The 18,618-nt window shown below is 44.3% G+C and overlaps 2 protein-coding genes across 7 annotated transcripts in view; one reads left to right on the forward strand and one right to left on the reverse strand.

The window, feature by feature from the left end:
• The window catches only part of LOC121590287 (methyl-CpG-binding domain protein 6-like), a 36,959-nt gene extending 24,560 nt beyond the window's left edge, over positions 1 to 12,399 (forward strand). For 5 of the 6 annotated variants that reach the window (XM_041909805.1, XM_041909813.1, XM_041909841.1 and 2 more), the window contains exons 3-8: positions 1,821 to 1,944; positions 2,025 to 4,601; positions 4,686 to 4,821; positions 8,292 to 8,531; positions 9,135 to 9,573; positions 9,769 to 12,399. In XM_041909805.1, coding sequence (XP_041765739.1) covers positions 1,821 to 1,944; positions 2,025 to 4,601; positions 4,686 to 4,821; positions 8,292 to 8,531; positions 9,135 to 9,573; positions 9,769 to 10,090 — 3,838 coding nt within the window. In that variant the 3' untranslated portion in view covers positions 10,091 to 12,399. The remainder of the gene's footprint in view (positions 1 to 1,820; positions 1,945 to 2,024; positions 4,602 to 4,685; positions 4,822 to 8,291; positions 8,532 to 9,134; positions 9,574 to 9,768) is intronic. The other variant, XM_041909849.1, reaches the window with a different exon arrangement.
• A 1,796-nt stretch (positions 12,400 to 14,195) lies between these two features.
• LOC121592861 lies at positions 14,196 to 16,572 on the reverse strand. Its single transcript, XM_041914709.1, has 2 exons — positions 16,368 to 16,572; positions 14,196 to 16,297 (listed from the first exon to the last, which is right to left on the reverse strand). Exons 1-2 carry the CDS (start codon positions 16,460 to 16,462, stop codon positions 15,520 to 15,522), a joined length of 873 nt encoding a protein of 290 aa, XP_041770643.1. The 5' UTR covers positions 16,463 to 16,572; the 3' UTR covers positions 14,196 to 15,519.
• Between the last annotated feature and the right edge of the window lie 2,046 nt (positions 16,573 to 18,618).

Consider the following 18,618-nt stretch of genomic DNA (forward strand, 5'->3'; position numbering starts at 1 on the left):
AAGTTAGGTTACTAGATCAGGTCTTAAAAATTATAAAATAACCAAAATGCTTTTAATCAAAGTAGGCGTTGAAAGCAAAAAAGTTTGGTTACTAGATCAGATCTTAAAAATTATAAAATAAACAAAATGTATATAATTAAAGTAGGCGTTGAACCAAAAATACTTTTGGTTACAAGATCAGGTCCTAAAACATATTCAATAATCAAAATGCTTTTAATCAAAGTAGGCGTTTAAAGCAAAAAAGTTTGGTTACTAGATCAGATCTTAAAAATTATAAAATAACCAAAATGCTTTTAATCAACGTAGGCGATGAAAGCAAAACAAGTTTGGTTACTAGATCAGGTCCTAAAAATTATTCAATAATCAAAATGCTTTTAATCAAAGTAGGCGTTGAACGCATAAAAAGTTTGGTTACTAGATCAGGTCTTTAAAATTATAAAATAACCAAAATGCTTTCAATCAAAGTAGGCGTTGAAAGCAAAAAAGTTTGGTTACTAGATCAGATCTTAAAAATTATAAAATAACCAAAATGCTTTTAACCAAAGTAGGCGTTGAAAGCAAAAAAGTTTGGTTACTAGATCAGGTCTTAAAAATTATAAAATAATTAAAATGCTTTTAATCAAAGTAGGCGTTGAACGCATAAAAAGTTTGGTTACTAGATCAGGTCTTTAAAATTATAAAATAACCAAAATGCTTTTAATCAAAGTAGGCGTTGAAAGCATAAAAAGTTTGGTTACTAGATCAGGTCTTAAAAATTATAAAATAACCAAAATGTTTTCAATCAAAGTAGGCGATGAAAGCAAAAAAGTTTGGTTACTAGATCAGATCTTAAAAATTATAAAATAAACAAAATGCTTTAAATTAAAGTAGGCGTTGAAAGCAAAATAGTTTGGTTACTAGATCAGATCTTAAAAATTATAAAATAACCAAAATGCTTTTAATCAAAGTAGGCGTTTAAAGCAAAATAGTTTGGTTACTAGATCAGATCTTAAAAATTATAAAATAACCAAAATGCTTTTAATCAAAGTAGGCGATGAAAGCAAAACAAGTTTGGTTACTAGATCAGGTCCTAAAAATTATTCAATAATCAAAATGCTTTTAATCAAAGTAGGCGTTGAACGCATAAAAAGTTTGGTTACTAGATCAGGTCTTTAAAATTATAAAATAACCAAAATGCTTTTAATCAAAGTAGGCGTTGAAAGCAAAAAAGTTTGGTTACTAGATCAGATCTTAAAATTATAAAATAACCAAAATGCTTTTAACCAAAGTAGGCGTTGAAAGCAAAAAAGTTTGGTTACTAGATCAGGTCTTAAAAATTATAAAATAATTAAAATGCTTGTAATCAAAGTAGGCGTTGAACGCATAAAAAGTTTGGTTACTAGATCAGGTATTTAAAATTATAAAATAACCAAAATGCTTTTAATCAAAGTAGGCGTTGAAAGCAAAACAAGTTTGGTTACTAGATCAGGTCTTAAAAATTATAAAATAACCAAAATGCTTTCAATCAAAGTAGGCGATGAAAGCGAAAAAAGTTTGGTTACTAGATCAGGTCCTAAAACTTATTGAATACTCAAAATGCTTTTAATCAAAGTAGGCGTTGAAACAAAAAAAAAATTGGTTACTAGATCATGTCCTAACAACTATTTAATGATCAAATTGCTCATTTGGCAACTTTGCCAGAAAAGCACTTGAGATTTGATAAAACTCGTTGAGTTGTCTTTTCAACTATCTAAAAAAGAATTACCCAAACAAACATTTCTCGTTCAAATTCTTTTACCCGCAAAGAGGCAGCTGCTAACCTGTTCCCATTTTATCCACAGCCCTTCCAACATAGTGCTTCACAACTACGAGCAGGTGAAGGAGTACCTGCTGTCTTCCGGTACGTGCAAGTGTGGTCTGCCGTGTCCCTTCAACCCGGAGCGGTTCTTTCAGTTTGACGCACAGGTTCGTGTTTTGCTCCAAAACCCCCTCCTGAATAAACGTTGCTTGGGCGCTAACCACCACTCACTTGCGTTGTTTTGTAGATCCCGAATCAGACGATGGCGCCAAAAAACCGACAAGTATTATGTTCGCACCTGCAGCGGGCACCCGAGGGCCGCACGAAGCGACTGCACGCGGAGTCCGACTGCAAGCCGGCTAGCAGCAGCATGGCCAGCATCAACAGCACTACCACCACCATCACCACAACCACCGCTGCTGCCGGCGCCGCCAGTGCCAATGCCGTGCTGCTAAAAACGCCTCCCTGGCGAAAGAACGTCCCGGTGGCCACCTCCTCGCCGCAAGCTGCTGCTACGCCGGTCTCCGAAACGGGCACGCCAAGGTTGGCCGATGGGACGGGCGGGCCGCCGTTCACACCCACCCTGCCGGACGCACGGGACGCCAGCCCGGAGCAGAAGAAGAAGCCCACGTTCAAGGACGACCCGACCGGCTACCTGAACCAGCAGACCGCCATCCTGCACAGTTCGATTTCGTTTCTGCACTCGCCCGACCGGCGCTCCCCGGCGCTGGTGGGCAGCGGTGGCCTGAGCCCGAAGCCAGCCAGTGACCTTCCGCCGACCAGCGGCCGACCCACCCCGCCGAAGGACGAACGGGCGGCGACGGCCCGTAGCCGACAGCGCACGGTCCAAAGCGCCAAGCTGACCTCCCTCTCCGGGGTGGTGAAGTACGAGGCGAAGGCGTCGCCGCCGGTCGCTGCTGCCCCCGCCAAACTGCTGCCACCGGCCGGCAGCATTAAAGGTGTCGCGAAGCCGCCCCTCCCGATCGCCCGACTTGCCGGGGATCGTGCCGGCCGCATGGCTTACTACGTGAAGGCGAACCCCGCGGCCGACCCGTGCTCGTCGCCCAAAGTCGCCAAGCTGACGGTTGGGACGGGCGGTGAGCCGAACACGGTCGCTGCTAGCCTCACCGCCACCACCACCACCACCACCACCATGACCCCTACGATAGCGCGCACGGTAACGACGCCGACCAGCGCCACCATGTACGTGCCGACGCGCCACACCACCACCCCGCACGTGATCAATGCGGGCGGCGCCCAGATCGTCGTGATCGATGGCCTGCAGCACAACGATGGGCGGGTGCGGCTCGGGGGCTTCCAAACAACGACACCCGGCGGCCCGAGCCCCGCCCGCCCCGCACAGCTGGTGCCGACCGTGCCGGCGAAACCGGCCACCGTCGTCAATTACAACCTTGCCCGGCTGCCGAACGGTACGACGGCGGGTGCGGCCGCTCCGCTCCACCAGCCCACGGCCGCGCCCAGCTCCTCCGGGACGATGCTGCTGAATGGCACGAACATTATCCACCTGAGCAACGGGCTGTCGCCAGCGGCCACGTTTCACGGGGCGGGACTGCTCACCACCGGCAGCACGTCGAACGCAGCGGCCAGCGGGAAACCGAGCGCACTCGGCACGCTGCCAAACGGGACGCTGGGGCTGACGCCGGGCTCGACGGTGGTGCTGAATCCCACCACCAGCATACGGTTCGCGGACAGTGCCAGCTTCACAGCGCCCGGTGGCTTCCCGACGGCGACGGTCGCGTCCAACGCGTACCACTACGGCCCGTGCCCGCCCGGCGGCGGAGAGCCAACCGTCACACTGGACGGGCGGAAGGCGCTCAAGGGCCGGCCGCTGAAACCGCTGAACGGTACCGCGCTCGGGCCGGGCACACCGCCAGGCGCGCCGGCGCCGACCGGGCTGACCGGTGGGCTGGTACTGCCGGCCACTCTCAGCACGCAGGCACCCCAGGCGCCGGCCACCTTCCAGCAGCAGCTGCAACCGGGCCCATACGTACAGATTGCCTCACCGTACGGCGCCATGCAGAACATTCAGCTGGCCCCGAGCCTGTCCGGCATCACCGTCGTGCCCGTATCGAAAGCCACCACTCTCGTGCAACAGCAGCAGCAGCAGCAGCAGCAACAGCAGCAACAGCAGCAGCAACAGCACCAAACGCCCTACAGCATGCTTGGCCAAACGCAAACCATTCTACTGCCCGCCGGCATGGTAATGACGTCGGACGCGACCTCTGCCACGCTGCTCCAGATACAAAACATGGCACCGTGCGGTACGGGCGCGTCGCTGCTCGCCGGCCAGACCGGGCTCGTCCTGCGCCACCCGAAACCATCCCCCACCGGGTTCCTCTCGACCGTCGGCCCACAGTCCTACCTGATCGGTACGAGCGGCGGACCGGCAGTACGCACACCCACCGTCACCCAGCGGCAGCTGGCGACCGCTGGAAACGGCAACAGCAGCAGTAGCATCACCACCACCACCACCTCGCTTCCCGGCACCGCTCTCTTCACTGGTGGTGGTGGTGGCGGTCTGGGCAGCGGTGCGCTGCTACCAGTCAGCAGTCTCACCGTGCAGCAGCAACCACCGCAAGCTCCACTGGCCGGCAACCACAACACCGCCACCGTCAGCCCTGTCAAGCTGATCGAAGCGTCCTCCCACCCGGCGGTACTCCTACACCCTGACGGCACACGGGCGGCGACACACCACGTCGGCCAGCCGGACGGTGACACGAAACCTGCGGCCGACGGTACCCCGGCTCCAAAGGCTAGCAGGAGCGACAGCAAGCCACTGTACCATAGTAGCGAGACGAGTATGGTAAGGCGATCGATCATTCCCTGGTGTGTTGGGGCAGGCTAAAAGCTAATCCTTTTTTCTCTGTTTTTTGCTTCACTTGCCCAGTCCGTTTCCGTTAAGGAGGTTGATGTGCCTGGGATGACGCTTACACTCAAAGGGCCGCTTCTGGCAACGGTCGCGGCCGAGCAGCAGAAAAAGGTTTGGCCTGATACGTCCAAACAGCAGCAGCAACAGCATCAAGGTAGGAACTTCGTTCACCTGTCTTTAAATTTCAGCATTGCAACATTGCTCTTTCGGTAACCGGCCTTCGGTGTGATCTGCCGTTTCAACAGCTCAATGTTTTTGGACACTTGTCTAAAATGGAAATTTGTTTTAGGGGAAGGCGGGACAAAATGGGCATGTGGGGCAAAATGGGCACCATTTATTAAAGCATTATCTCACTGCAAAGATACATTCCAATGCCCAAAATCTATTCATTGGAGTGTTTTTTTTTCATGCCGTGTAAGTTTTATAACCCTTTAATAATAAGTTGCCAAGAAAAATGCAAAATAACATTAACATCAGTAGCATTTTGATGTAATTTTTGCTACTTTGAAAATACAGAATTTCCCACGATTTTATTGGTCGGTTCCCATAATTTGGTGGGCTCGTCTCACGATTTATTCATCGTATCCCATAGATTTTTGGTTCGTTCCCATAATTTATTGGTATCGTCTGATTGGATATCAATACAATTGAGCCAAAAAATTCTGGGAACCGACCAATAAATCGTTAAAACACACCAAAAAATATGGGAACCAACCAAAAAATCGTGGGAAACCCTGTAAGCTTAAAACAGTGTCACAGGGATGCTTGGAAGTTTCGGAAATTTGGAAAATCGTCTTGGTGAACCTCATGAAAATCATTCTCCACACGATGTAATGATTAACTTTCATGAACACAAGATTTATACATATATCCTGACGCAATCCCCAAATGATCTTATTAGTGCTTAAGCACTTTCTATTAGTAGATGTATCACTGATGGTTTCTATGTTCTACATTTAAGATATGTTCTGCTAAAATCACATAAAGTATCCATATTTGTAAACATATTCACTCTCTCTCTTGAAATTTCCTTTGGATTCCGTTCCATGGTGTAAGCATGTCATAGATACCTACTTTCATCCAACAAGCGAAAACAGACGTTAGCATTCCTGGTTTCAATACTTTCCCACTTGGCCGGTGAACTTGACTCCCCAATGATTAAAAAAAAAAACAAAAAAAAATGTGCAACTAGACATCTTTGTTACAATTCTTTTTGTTTCTATTTGATCCTGCTCAGATCATTAGATCATATCAGTATTATTAAACAAATTGACTTAGTGCCATTTGTGTATTAGTTTCATTCGCTCCGTGTTTCAAATCTGGAAACGTTCGTTACTTATAAATTTATAGGTACTTTTTCTATGTGCTCTGTTGTTTGTGTTTCAGATGAGAAATAATTTACTTTCAAAGAAACACACAATTCATACTATGACATATATTTAAAATATGCTATTTTAAAACTAAGTAAACACAATGATTCACTGATGTAGGGAAAGCCTAGCTGCCTTCCGTGCATCTTTCTCGCGCAATTTAAGCTATCCATCGCTGTCTTCTCTATCCATTGCTGTCTGATACGATTTTTTGCTTTTTATCCATGTTTGTACAACAGTTTTCAACTACAAACGAGGCCTAAGTGTTTGTGACAGTGGTTTATTGTGCATTTCTTACAACTGAACTTTTGTATCCGACAAAGATTCGAGACGTACTTGGACTGGTCCAATGTTAATTTTATCCCGTCCAAGTTTAATTTTGACAGCCCTATCGAGGTGCAGGTTTGCCTATGTTTTCTACATTATTTTACACATTTTTATATATTTCAATGCACAAAAACGGAAAGAAGAAGACTTAAGCTTTATAATGATGTGTCATTTGATCCATAACTCGTTTTTTTTCACTAAGTGATAAGCATTTCAAAATGACTTGTAAAATCCTATATTTTGACACTTGTTTCTGGTAGAATAGGGAAAAATTCGTGAACAATATGGGCTGTTTTATTACGTGAACCTTTTAAGAAGCTATATGTTGCAGGGCTTCGACATCTCGATTCTTTTAATCCTGAATCTAAATCCTTTTATCGTAAATGTAATCCCTTAATCTTAGTTTTGATTTTTGGGGAAGTAAATTATTCTTGTAGAATGTGGGATATCAATAATTTCAATTTGGCTACAAACGCTTTCAATCAAACATATTCGTTATAAACTGATTTTTATGGTTGTATGACTGCGACAAAATAAGAAGCAGCTCCAATCGGCATCAAAGATGTAACATTCCAAGGTCGGTGTCGTGCAGAGCCGTTCGGAACAATCCAAAGCCGACTGAAGCCTCTACTCGGCAGTTGGAGGCGTTGAGATCGTCCAAATCGGTGGGACCGGCAGGAGCCAGTTCTGACTGCAGACTAGCCGTTCCGTGCGACAACCGACGACTCCAACGGTTCCAGCAGCTTCGGACGACACCGAGCGGACCTGTTGGTTTGATTTGGTCAGAATCGGAGCAAGACAATCAGAATCGGAGCAATTAGCGGAAATGATTTTGAGCCGTGGATGCGGATTCCGACAACCAATCACTAGTTGTTACAATCGAGTCTACCCAAAATGTTGCTATAATCCAGGATTCAATCGAAATGTTTGCAATGAGTTTGTATTCGATTTAATGCTTCTTAAGGGTCTTAAGGGTTGCTCTGTACGTACATGAAGAACAAGTTTTTTTAGATGTTATGGGTACAAACATATTAGTGTCGAAAAAAGAGGCGACAAAATGATTCTTCTTTTCTGAAATACTTAATGCACTCCAAAAAATTATAATACTAGATTTTTTGTTGTGCAATGCTTTAAGCAATTCACAGAATATTCTCCCGGGCCACCAGTTGGACATACCTGCCTTACAACATGCCCGTTGTAGGTGAAACATTACAATAATAACATTGTTTAAGGTATTCTAGACCTGTATTGACTGCGTTTGTTGCGGCGTATGAGCAGAGTAGAATTAGTAGAATGATAATTTCTTCTAGTTTTTGGTCTTACATATGCTCTGTGTACCTTCCAGTCATGCAAAGGCATGTCCAACGTAAAAACAAAACCTTGGATTTCGTATGTTATTCATGGGTTTTAGTTTTATGTCTAAAGACGTCTTAGGACATACTTTGGACCAACTTATCCAAACATATGGCACCAACATATGGCACTATCGCAGTCTTACTTAGACTTTTGATCCTAATTTACCTATTTTTTGTCCATAAGGCACCATGTGTTGACAGTGTATTACAATGTTTTTGCCTGTAAGGCATCCACTTTTGTCTCTTAGGTATCGATTTTTTACTGCAGTCTGGGTTTTTTTATACAATTTATCCTGAACAACAAATTAAACAAGTGAAACTCCTAACTTGATCCGTTTGCTGTATGGTGTTTAGACCTTTTAATGTTTTAGACAAAAATTGTTTGAATTGATTGGGCAATGATTTGTCCCGATACCTTGAAAATTAAAAATTGTCTAGCTCCAAACCATTTAATTGCAACAAAATGATCATCGAAGAAACGAACCGGATTTGAATAGCACTGTTGCATTCCGTAACGTGTCTGACGCAGGCAAAGCTTAATACATTTATTGTCGCTTTATTCTTTTCTGTAGATAATCGAATAGTGCAGGGATCGCCCAACCGCACGGGCAGGACCATCGGGACGGCCCCAGCCGCAGCGGGTGCCGGTGGACGTGTCGGTGGTATCGGGCAGGTACGCCGGGGCCTACCCGCGGTACAGGCTGTGACTAGCAAGCATCCGGAGCGGGTGAAGCTCGCCATTGTCGCGGCACCGACCACGACCGAAGGATCCGCCTGCCGACCGTCGGATGTGCTGGCCGAGCGAAGCTATGGTGAGTAGTGGGGCAGCGGGCTGGGCGCGCTAGAAAGCGATGCTTTGGTCGGTGGTGGGTCGTCACCTCCTACACATGCTTAATTAACATAGGAGCGATTTGTTGGTGGTGTTGGTGTGTAACAAACCTGTGTACCTTGTCCATGCATCAGGCCGCAAAATAATCCCTCCGGGTGTATAACAAACGAAACTAATCCCATCCCAAGGTGTTGCGCATACTCACCAGGATCTCAGGCGTTGACTCTGGCGCGTACTAACACGGTTGTGCTTCTGGTGCTTTCTTCTGCTTCGCTACTTTTACTTGCTGCCCGTTTGTTGGTTGGCACAGGAAATCTAACTGCTGCAGTGTCTTCTGCCCTACGATTACGCTCCACTGCCGCTTCACTCGTACGGTACACACTACTTTGGTGACGGGACCTTCCGTATTGATTTGCGTGAGCGTGTGTGTGTTTTTTTGTGTGTCTTTGCATCTGTGCGCCTTTCACCGACACTGATCAGACTGATTGATTTCTTCTCACTTAATTTTTGTGTTCCCGACTCCCGACTACCCGACCGTGTCGCCCACTTGCCCATCCCAACCACACCAACACACTCGCGAGCGCAGACAACGCTCCGCTCAGCGAGAGCGCTTTGGCCACCGGCAAGCGGAGCTCGAGCGAGCCGGACGATGATAATGGTGATGAGGATGAAGGTGATGATCAAGATGATGATCAAGATGATGATGATGATGCTGATGATGCTGATAGCCAACCAGAGCAACCGCCACGACCTGCGAGCGGCGGCCGTACCGTGCAGCGCCAGTTTCGCGTCGGCGATCTGGTCTGGGGTGCGGTCCGCGGATTCCCGGCCTGGCCGGGCAAGGTGCTACCGGTGCCAGCGACCGATCCGGACCCGTCGGCACCATCCAGTGTAGACCCGGAGCACGTCTGGGTGCGGTGGTTCGGTACCGGCCGCACCAATGCGGAACGGGTCGAGATCGGCACACTGCAGAGCCTGTCCGAGGGTCTCGAGATGCATCACCGGGCGCAGAAGGACGCTAGAAAGTGAGACCAAAGTGGAAACTATGCAGAGAAAACCAAAAACCCATCGACCCAACGCGAATTCTTTCGCTGATCTTTTTTCTCATTTTTTTTTCACCTACCTCCGGGAAGATGGACCTCCGGTCTTAAACCTCAAACCTCAGCGATCGTTCTAACATTGACTGCTGCTTACTGACGTTTTCTTTTTTGTCGTTGTAGGAGCCGTAAACTGAACGCGCAGCTCGAGCAAGCCATCCAGCAGGCGATGCAGGAGCTGGACCATGCCGCACAAGCCTCGTCCGGCTTTGGTCGTGGGCGCGCGTCCTCCCTCGGCAAGCAGCAGCGGCGTCGGCGCCAACAGCGACAGCAGCGCCGGCAGGCGGTGGCCAAACGGCACCGGACGGTCGGTGGCCACAGCACAACCACCACCACCACCACCACCAGCAGCGCCACTACCACCGTCACCGGCAGCACCCTGTGCAATAGAAAGTCCGGCAGTGTGCGGTATTTGCGCGGCAACAAATTTAAAGCCAAATCGTAAGGCCGACAGGCAAGGTGTTGGACCGTCAACGTATCGCGAATCGATCGTACAACAGCTCGAAATTAGGCGGCAAGCGATTAGCACATTTTGGGGCAGCACTCGTGCGCGGGGGAGAGACATAACGGTCCGCCAAGCTAATAATTGTTAATAAGCGTAATTGTTAGGTGTGCGTGTGTGTGTGTGTATGTATGTATGTGTGTTGCGTAAACGTACGGGCACTCGTCCAAATGCGTTGTCCACGTTTGCTGTAATTCCGGACCGCAGCGGTGTAGGCGAACAACTAGGGCCGGGGGTTCCGTTTTTCGGCTATCCGTAAATGTTGTTATCCTCATACCTTTTTGTTATATATTTTTTTAAACCACATGCAAAGTGTATCTGCAAGACGGAACCATTTTTGTGTGGTTGTTGCTAGAAAAGGGGAACACGCAACACGACGTCCCCTTGGGAAACACAACGAGTAGAGAGTGTGCGTTTGCCGAGGCAGCGCAAGAAGAAGAAGAAAAAAATATCATAATGTGTATATCAAATGCAGTAGAGAAACGTTCCAAGAAATGGTTGCGTTTCGTTTGTTTTTTTTTTTTTATTATGGTTTCGATTTACCTAACCACTTAGCAAAATTGTGAAAATTCGCAAAATCGCCTGCGAAACTAGTTGCGGCTAGGCGTTGCGGACGTTGCGCCATGACAGCAAACGTGTTTGTGTTTCGTGTGGGCATATCAACACTATTCGAGCAGCTGCTGGGCACTGTGTGCATCGTTTCACTCCTCTGCAGATGAGACAGGCAAGCCATCGCTGCAACGATGCTCGTTACCATGGACAAACAAAAAAGGATAAGATCGGTGGATAAGAACACTGCGATAAGTAGGGTATTGCATATAAATAGACTACACACCGTCCAGCTTGTTTTGAGACCACAATCGATGTTTGCGCTATGTTTGGCTGGAAATATTGTGTGCGCGCGCGCGCACTACTAAAGTCAATATTTTGTAACGAAAAACGTAAAAATCGTGGTTTGGTTTTAAGCTAGCTGAAAAGAATGTGTAGAAAAACAGGCCGAGAGCTAGCAGCAACCAAGGGCAAGCAAAAGAGAGAAGGTAACCACATTTGTTGCAAGGTTGTACTTGAAGCACGGAAGCGTATTTTTGAGTTACAACCCAAAAGTAATAGCTGCCTAATTTTACTCAATCTCAACGCCCCCGTTTTCCGTTTTAGGTTAGCATTAAGTTTTGCTATCAGCAAATTGATTATTAGTACTATTAATGTTTTGTTTGTTTGTTTGTCTGTTGAGCGTGCGAGATGTACGAAATTACGCATTTAATCGACGAGCGCTGTCCTAAACGTGCTGCAAGCCGATAGGTTGCCCGTGGAACAGGAAAAAGTTAATCATTGTAATCTGTTTTTTTTTTTTTCTTCGATCTGTTAAGTTAAGAATAAGCGTGAGATTGTCGGCAAGCTGTATGTTATTGTGTTATGTTTTTATTTTAAAAAAAAAAGTTGTTTGTACTTTAACGTAATAACGGTGCGAAACGGGCAAAACGGGACGGATGAAGTGAGTGGAGGATGGGATGCGGGCCCACATCCTATAGCGAGGCGATAGGTTTACCGTGCGCGTGTTAATCAAAAAGGGAGCGGAGAGACGCAAAGCAAAACAATTAGTGTATAGCTGATCAAGTTGGAAGGGGAGGGTAATGAGGGGTAAAATGTTTGTTTTTATACATAACTAATTAGTGCTATTATGGATGGCGGAAGGCAGGAACAGGAAGAATAGTAGGAAACGAGAGCCGGTGGTTAAATGATTGCGAGCGCGTGCGCGCAGCAGTGCCAGTTTTCAAAGCAGGTCATACACGTGCGTACACATTTTTTTTTTTATGTTAAGGCAACCCACTTTGTAACGATAGTTTTGGGCAATAATTTTCTAAAAGAAAAACAAAAACAATTCCTAAACAAACACGTACCCCTCGCAGCGAACGGAGGTTAATTATTTGCAGTAGGCTTTGGAAAGGATGCGTCATGCGCTGGTGCCGTGTAGTTTGGTTCCCAAATCAAGACGGAGGAGAAGAAGAAAACGCATCGCCTTGTTTGTTTTTTGCTAATTTTTTTGTTTGTTTAATTTTATTACTGTTAGTGGCGTCTGGGTTTATTGCCGACATTATTCTTGTTGTTGTTGTTGTGATTAAAATGAGTTTTAAGACGTAGGATCGATTTACAGAAACTCTAGAAAGGGAGAGATAGAAAGAGGAAGAGAGTGAACAAGCTAGGCGAATAAAAAATGGAACGCAAACGCTCTATTTCAAAATCAAAAGCCCCCCAAAACAAGCAGGAAACATTGAGCATAAAATAGGATGGTGCAGGATTAAAACAGACAATAAGACACACCTTCCCTACTTCCACTTACCACACACGTACAGAATTCCCAGAATAGTCGCAATTGCAGTTGTAGGAAGCAAACGGGAAGCCCGGACTGTATAACAAACTGGCAGAAAGATGGCCAGGTGAGTTCGGTTCTCGTTAAGGCGAAGCGAAGATTTCCCGACCCCGATGTCAGCTCCTCACACCAAACATAATTTAATGCAGAAGCACAGCGGAAACAGTGTACGATTAATAAACTAAAACAAAAAAACACGACGGGCTAATTAATGATATAGGTATAATGTACTCAACGAACGGACGAAAAAATCACACACTCACTCAGTGTGTCCACGAGCGTGTGTGGGGACAGAGAGATTGTTTGCAGGGAAGCGAAAATAATTAAATTATTGATTGGTTTGCATAAAGCTGCGAGATTGCAAAATATCGGTGGCTCTGTATACCCGGCATAGGCAATTAATTGAACTGGAAAAAGAAAATCAGATTGGATTTTCACATCCGAAAAGCAGCAATGATATCCGAAACCAAAAATCTTATATTACAAATTCTCCTGTTCGGCAGACGCTGTTTCTATTAAATGAACGCTTAACCCTCTATGTTTTTCTTTTCGTCTATTTTTTCTTTTATTGATTCACACCATCTGTTTCGTGTTATTTATAATATCACGCTTAAAATTATTTTAATGGTGTCTTTAACCCTTCAGCACCCGGCCATCAAGCCTAGGTAGATTATTAGCATATTTTATCAACTTTTGATGAATATCACAACTACTTATTACTTCAGTATTCTCTACTAATGGTCTTACATGTGTTCACGAAAAAAAGATTTTTGTTTTGTAATGGCAGTACATAAAAATTTTATATTTTACTGTCCAAGGAGATCATATTTTTATATAGTGGCTGCACGTATTGCTACGCGATGATTTACTTTCCCTAAGATAAATTTCTCTCTGAGTTGTTGGTTCTTTAACTACTCGTTCAACCACTAGATAAATTCATACATGCAACTTTCGAGAGAAATTCGTCTTACGAATGAATGCATCTTGCAGATGACAAAACATGTTTGGCATATGATGGAACTATGAAATAATTCATCTTAGGGAAACAGTTCATCTAAATCTTATTGGACGCGATCACATCTTAAAGCGTTAGACCTTGCGTAAAAGTGAACGTGAAATTTTCGGTTTTTTGCTATATTTAATTGAATATTCATCAGAATATGGCTCATCGTATACCAAAAGAAAGGATATTCAATTCCCCAGCTCTTGGGACTACAAAACATGATAAAATAATGAATTAAATGCATTTCCTTATGCACACCCCGACGACCATTATTTTTTCACCGCGAACAAAGCGGAGAATCACAAGGAAATGCGTTTAATTTATTATGTCAATATTTTTTATAGTCTAAAAAGTTGGGGAATTGAATATCATTTGTTTTGGTGTACGATAAGCCATATTCTCACAACATTTTATTGAAATTTCACGTTCAATTTCACCGGGGCTCTAACGCGGGCGTTAGAGATAGAGGTAGTAGAGGATATGACGCTTTTAGCAACAGCCTTGTGTCAAACTCGTTAAGCATGAGGTAATCTGCACAGACATGACACCTGATGCATAACAACCATTTCAAACACGCTATTTTTTTTCAAATTCGAGAAGTGCAAAAGAAATCGAATCACAGAAGATTTCACAAATAAGTTCACAATAGAAAAAAATGTAAATTGATTATGATAAAGATGTAATTCATTTATTTTTTGTTTTAACATCAAATTCTGAACTCGCTACGACCTAACCGTCAATTGAAGAACATGCTAAAGAGCTAACCTAGGATGTTTTAATATATGTTTAGTAAACCTAGGCAAGGGTAACAATCGAATGTTTTACAGGTGCTAACGATGAAATTCATTTATTTTTTAAGAAGCAATTTTGAAACCGTTCAGGCCTAACCGACAGTTGAGGAACATGCCAAAGCTAATTTAGGATGTTTTTAAATATGTTTAGTAAACCTAGGCAGGGTAACAACCAAATCTTTTAACTAGTGTTAAAATGAAATTCATCTATTGTTGAATGAATTTTTAAAATCCATTCAAGCCTAACCGTCTGTCGAGGAACATGCCAAAGATAATATAGGATGTTGTTAAATATGATTAGTAAAACTAGGCAGGGTAACAACCAAACTTATTACTAGTGTTAAAAATGAAATTCATCTATTAAAAGAAAATAAAACCGTTCAAGCCTAACCGTCCGTCGAGGAAAATACCAAAGCTAATATTGGATATTGTAAGATATGTTTAGTAAACCTAGGAAGGATAATAACTGAATGCTTTGCGCCGAAAACATCTTTAACCATGTACAGTTCCAAACTTTAAGTGAATAATAGTTTACATCTCCGTAACCTCAAGTCTTACATCTCCGTAACCTCAAAGCAATTACAGTTATCACAACCTTTCCAATGGCGGGACCGCGTAAGTGTCCATTTTGGCAAGTTCAGAAAGATGTATCACTTGGCTAATGGGTTCTATAGATATACTAATCCTCTGAAACATTCAAAAGAGTTTCTAATTTCTAAGCCGAATGTCGTGGCTATATAACAATATATAACCTCAGTCTCAAGGCAATTGTAATCATCACAACCTTTCTAATGACCAGACCGCGTTAAATACCGAACCTTCGACAGATTCGAAACAGTTTCTATCTTCTTATTTCTAAAGAATGTCATGGCTAACTCCTAACTCAATTTTTGGATCGTAGATACAAAATGACCGACATGTACCTCACTAGCTTTCATCCGGATTGGTGAATTGGAGTGTTATAAATGTTATTCCACTGGGCAGAGTTTACCAGCAACTGATCAGCCAGAAAGTACGGCATTCCGGCTCGGCCATACATAGTTCATAGTCAGTAGCAACATTCGTCCACTGGCGTGCGAATGTTCCTGACCACTTATGATATGGTATTACCTTGACGCGTTTTTTCCAAATTTTATAATGAATGTCGTTTCTTATGAAGTGTTGCTATGATGAAGCTATCATGCCCAACTATCAAAAGGAGGAAAAATTACTATTCGCTTTCCTCTTCCAGCGCTACGCAATAGTCCGGCACTAGTTGCTCTTGCACAATTCCATCGGCTTCATACCGAACTCTGAACATTGGAATCTCTCGGTACTCTATGTCGATAACTTCCCCGAAGCAGCACCACAGCCGGGGCGTATAGAGCATTACACTCACCTTGGATCCGATTTGGATCGGATCCGGAACGGTCCACTGATTAACACCATCTGTGTACTCTATCATCGGATTAGCCATCAGAAAGCGCAACAATTCGCGGCGCTTTTCTAGCTCGACGCGTTTCTTGCTTATGAACGCGGGCGAAAAGCGACCAATAAGGACACGTTTCCGGACGTTATTACTAATGAGTTTCCGCTCTACATTGGTAATGGACGAATTGACCAGCGTCGGATACAAGCTTTCTTTCTCCTGCCGGAAGATCGAGTCAAATTCATAGTGCCCTTTTAGTGCAAACGCAGCTGCATCTATATGACTGACGAACCTTTGGCACATCATCGTACGGTACAATTGGGGATTCATCCCATTTTTCAAAACCTGTTTCCTCTTAGAAATGGCACTAGCTGAAGAAGGCGTAATAGTGTTCGGTGCGTCAGAGTCGTTTCGTTTTGCAACAGTCCGACCGTTTTCTTCGCCTTCAACCCGTACGACGTCTTTGCGTTGCGCTGTATCCGATGGTCCAGTATTCAGCAGGTTCATCGAATCGGTAAGTTCAGCAGAGTGTTGAAGTATCTTTCCTTCTTCCGAAATTGGATGCTTCGCTGATGAAATGCTGAAATTCATTCGGACGTAACTAAGCGTTTCTTAATCAGGCAACCTTATTTCCTCCCCTTTGTACCTACCTTTTCAATTTTTTCGAACCTGCATCATCCAGCTTTTCTTCAACTTTAGTACGCTTTTCGATTGCTTGTTTCTTTACTGCTCCACTTTCTTCCATCTCGGTTTATTTTAATGATAGTGGCACTCAATTATAAAGAGGTGAGACGCGTGTGATCTACCACGGTGTGCGTTTTTTGCTCAATGGGAAAGAGCCTACAATTGCCGCGTTTTCTGAGTAGAGAACAAAGTGGGTATAGGGACGAGGTGACTTCCCAAGCGACAAAATCGACATGCTTTCTCGCTCTCTCAGGTTTACTGTTCTATTGGGTAGAATGAGAAAGCATGTCAATTTTGTTAGTTGGGTTATAGATTTGGCGGGAACGCCATATTGGACGAACGTATGACAGAAGTGGGTTCGATTGTGACGCGCAAGATGTATGTATATTAAGATGTGAAGTGCTGTTGAGCAAATTGACATTTCACGACTTGATTTCACGATAACAATACTGGTGGCTCCAGTATTAAAGTCGGGAAGGGCTGGGGGGAGGGGGGGGGTATAGAAAATTGTATGCGATTTCACATAATAATTCTCTATGATGACGCCCGACAAACGGGCTAATAATTCATCCCTTAAATAAATACAGCTTGTGTGATACGTATCTTCCCAGGTACCTACCCAAGTAAGGCCGCAAATACACGACGCGCGTTTCCGCGGGCGCGTTTAAACGCGTATAACAGTTCCGCAGAGATATCCAGCTGAGCATCTCTGCGTTTCCGCGGTAGCGCGTTCGAATGACATTTCATTTCTATGGCTGGATTGTTATACACGTTTCCGCGGGCGCGGAAACACGCGTCGTGTATTTGCGGCCTAACATTTTCGAGCAGGTTTTTTAGTTTTTCGAGTTAAGGCCTTAATAGACAGAGGAAAATACTGTCATTTCTCCTATAGCCCCTGACCTATATAACCTTCTAACTTTCTGAGCAAAAATCTATATGAATGGTCGTGTGGTCAGATACGTGGGTATCATCAACATCGACTATAAGGCAGCGGTAATCGCTACTGCGGGCGTGCGGGCGTGCGTGCGGAAAAATCAAAATTCCCAAGTGCCACAAATCCACTAAACGACCACTAAACGGCTTCTAAACGACTCAAGTTCTCTACCTAAACGGAATATAGAAAGACTTCGTTTAGCAGACGCCAAACGACTCATGCATTCTAAAAATAGCAAAAAAGCTGGTGGCGCCATCTGTTTGTGGGATACCCCAACCAGTTGAGCTTCATCGCTTGGAGGAGAGCTTTCTCATTTCCTCTGTACTGTTGTATGGTTTCGCATTGAAGTTATGCATCGCTAGAACTAGAACGGCGATACGATTGTTTAAATACTAAACTCCAACGGAAACCACCAGTACTGAAGCAAGTGAGATTTGAGCAATGGTCGTTGGTGTTGATACCCACGTATCTGACCACACGACCATTCATATAGATTTTTGCTCAGAAAGTTAGAAGGCTATATAGGTCATTATAAGGTGAAACTTGTCGAAACACATTGCAAGAAAAGGATAGCAATATAATGATGAGTTGTAATACGCCATCTATTGATCAAACCAATGAAGCTGTGAAGCTTTCATTTTTTTCCTATGGATATTCAATTTTTCAGTCGTTTAAGCTTAATCTGTGGCGCTTGGGTTCAAACCCACGTGGGTTTGTGGTGGTCGATTCAGTCGTTAACCCACCAAATTTTAGAACAATCGGAGCTGCCAGTTCCGATCCGATGTATTTATCTTGTCCAACCTTAACCCACCTTTTCCAAAAATGCTTTGAGGAAAAGTTTGGTCAAGGTTTGGCTTAGGTCAATATGCTGAACAGGATTTGAACTCCTCGGTTGATTAAATTCATTCACTTACATCACTGCACTTCAACTTCAGCAATATTATTAGTCTATAGACTATGCACTGACCAGCGAAATGGAAGAGTTCATTCGCAAGTAAACGAACACACATTAACGTAAATTAACGTTTGTAAATTAACGTCACACAAAATCCGCTTTTGTTTTTCATAAATTATCAAATCTACGAACGTGAAATGAGCTCGACGGCATCATCCATCGAAAGAAAAAAAGTCTAATTTACAAACTCACCAAATTTTAGCGCTTTCAAAACACTTGATCGAACACAAATCCACAATTTCAAGTGTATCGAGTACTAATCGAGCTGGTATCGAAAAACAATTTCGAACAAATGTCACTTGGGCTGCGTTATGAGGAGGATATTTAA

This window comes from Anopheles merus, chromosome X, assembly GCF_017562075.2.
Source record: "Anopheles merus strain MAF chromosome X, AmerM5.1, whole genome shotgun sequence".
Taxonomy (NCBI): Eukaryota; Metazoa; Arthropoda; class Insecta; order Diptera; family Culicidae; genus Anopheles; species Anopheles merus.

Excerpts from the sequence above, each read along its gene's own strand:
- LOC121592861 (XM_041914709.1), bottom strand. The coding sequence starts at position 16,462 with ATGGAAGAAAGTGGAGCAGTAAAGAAACAAGCAATCGAAAAGCGTACT. Across the intron at positions 16,298-16,367 it reads GGTTCGAAAAAATTGAAAAG|CATTTCATCAGCGAAGCATC; the intron begins GTAGGTACAAAG and ends AATGAATTTCAG.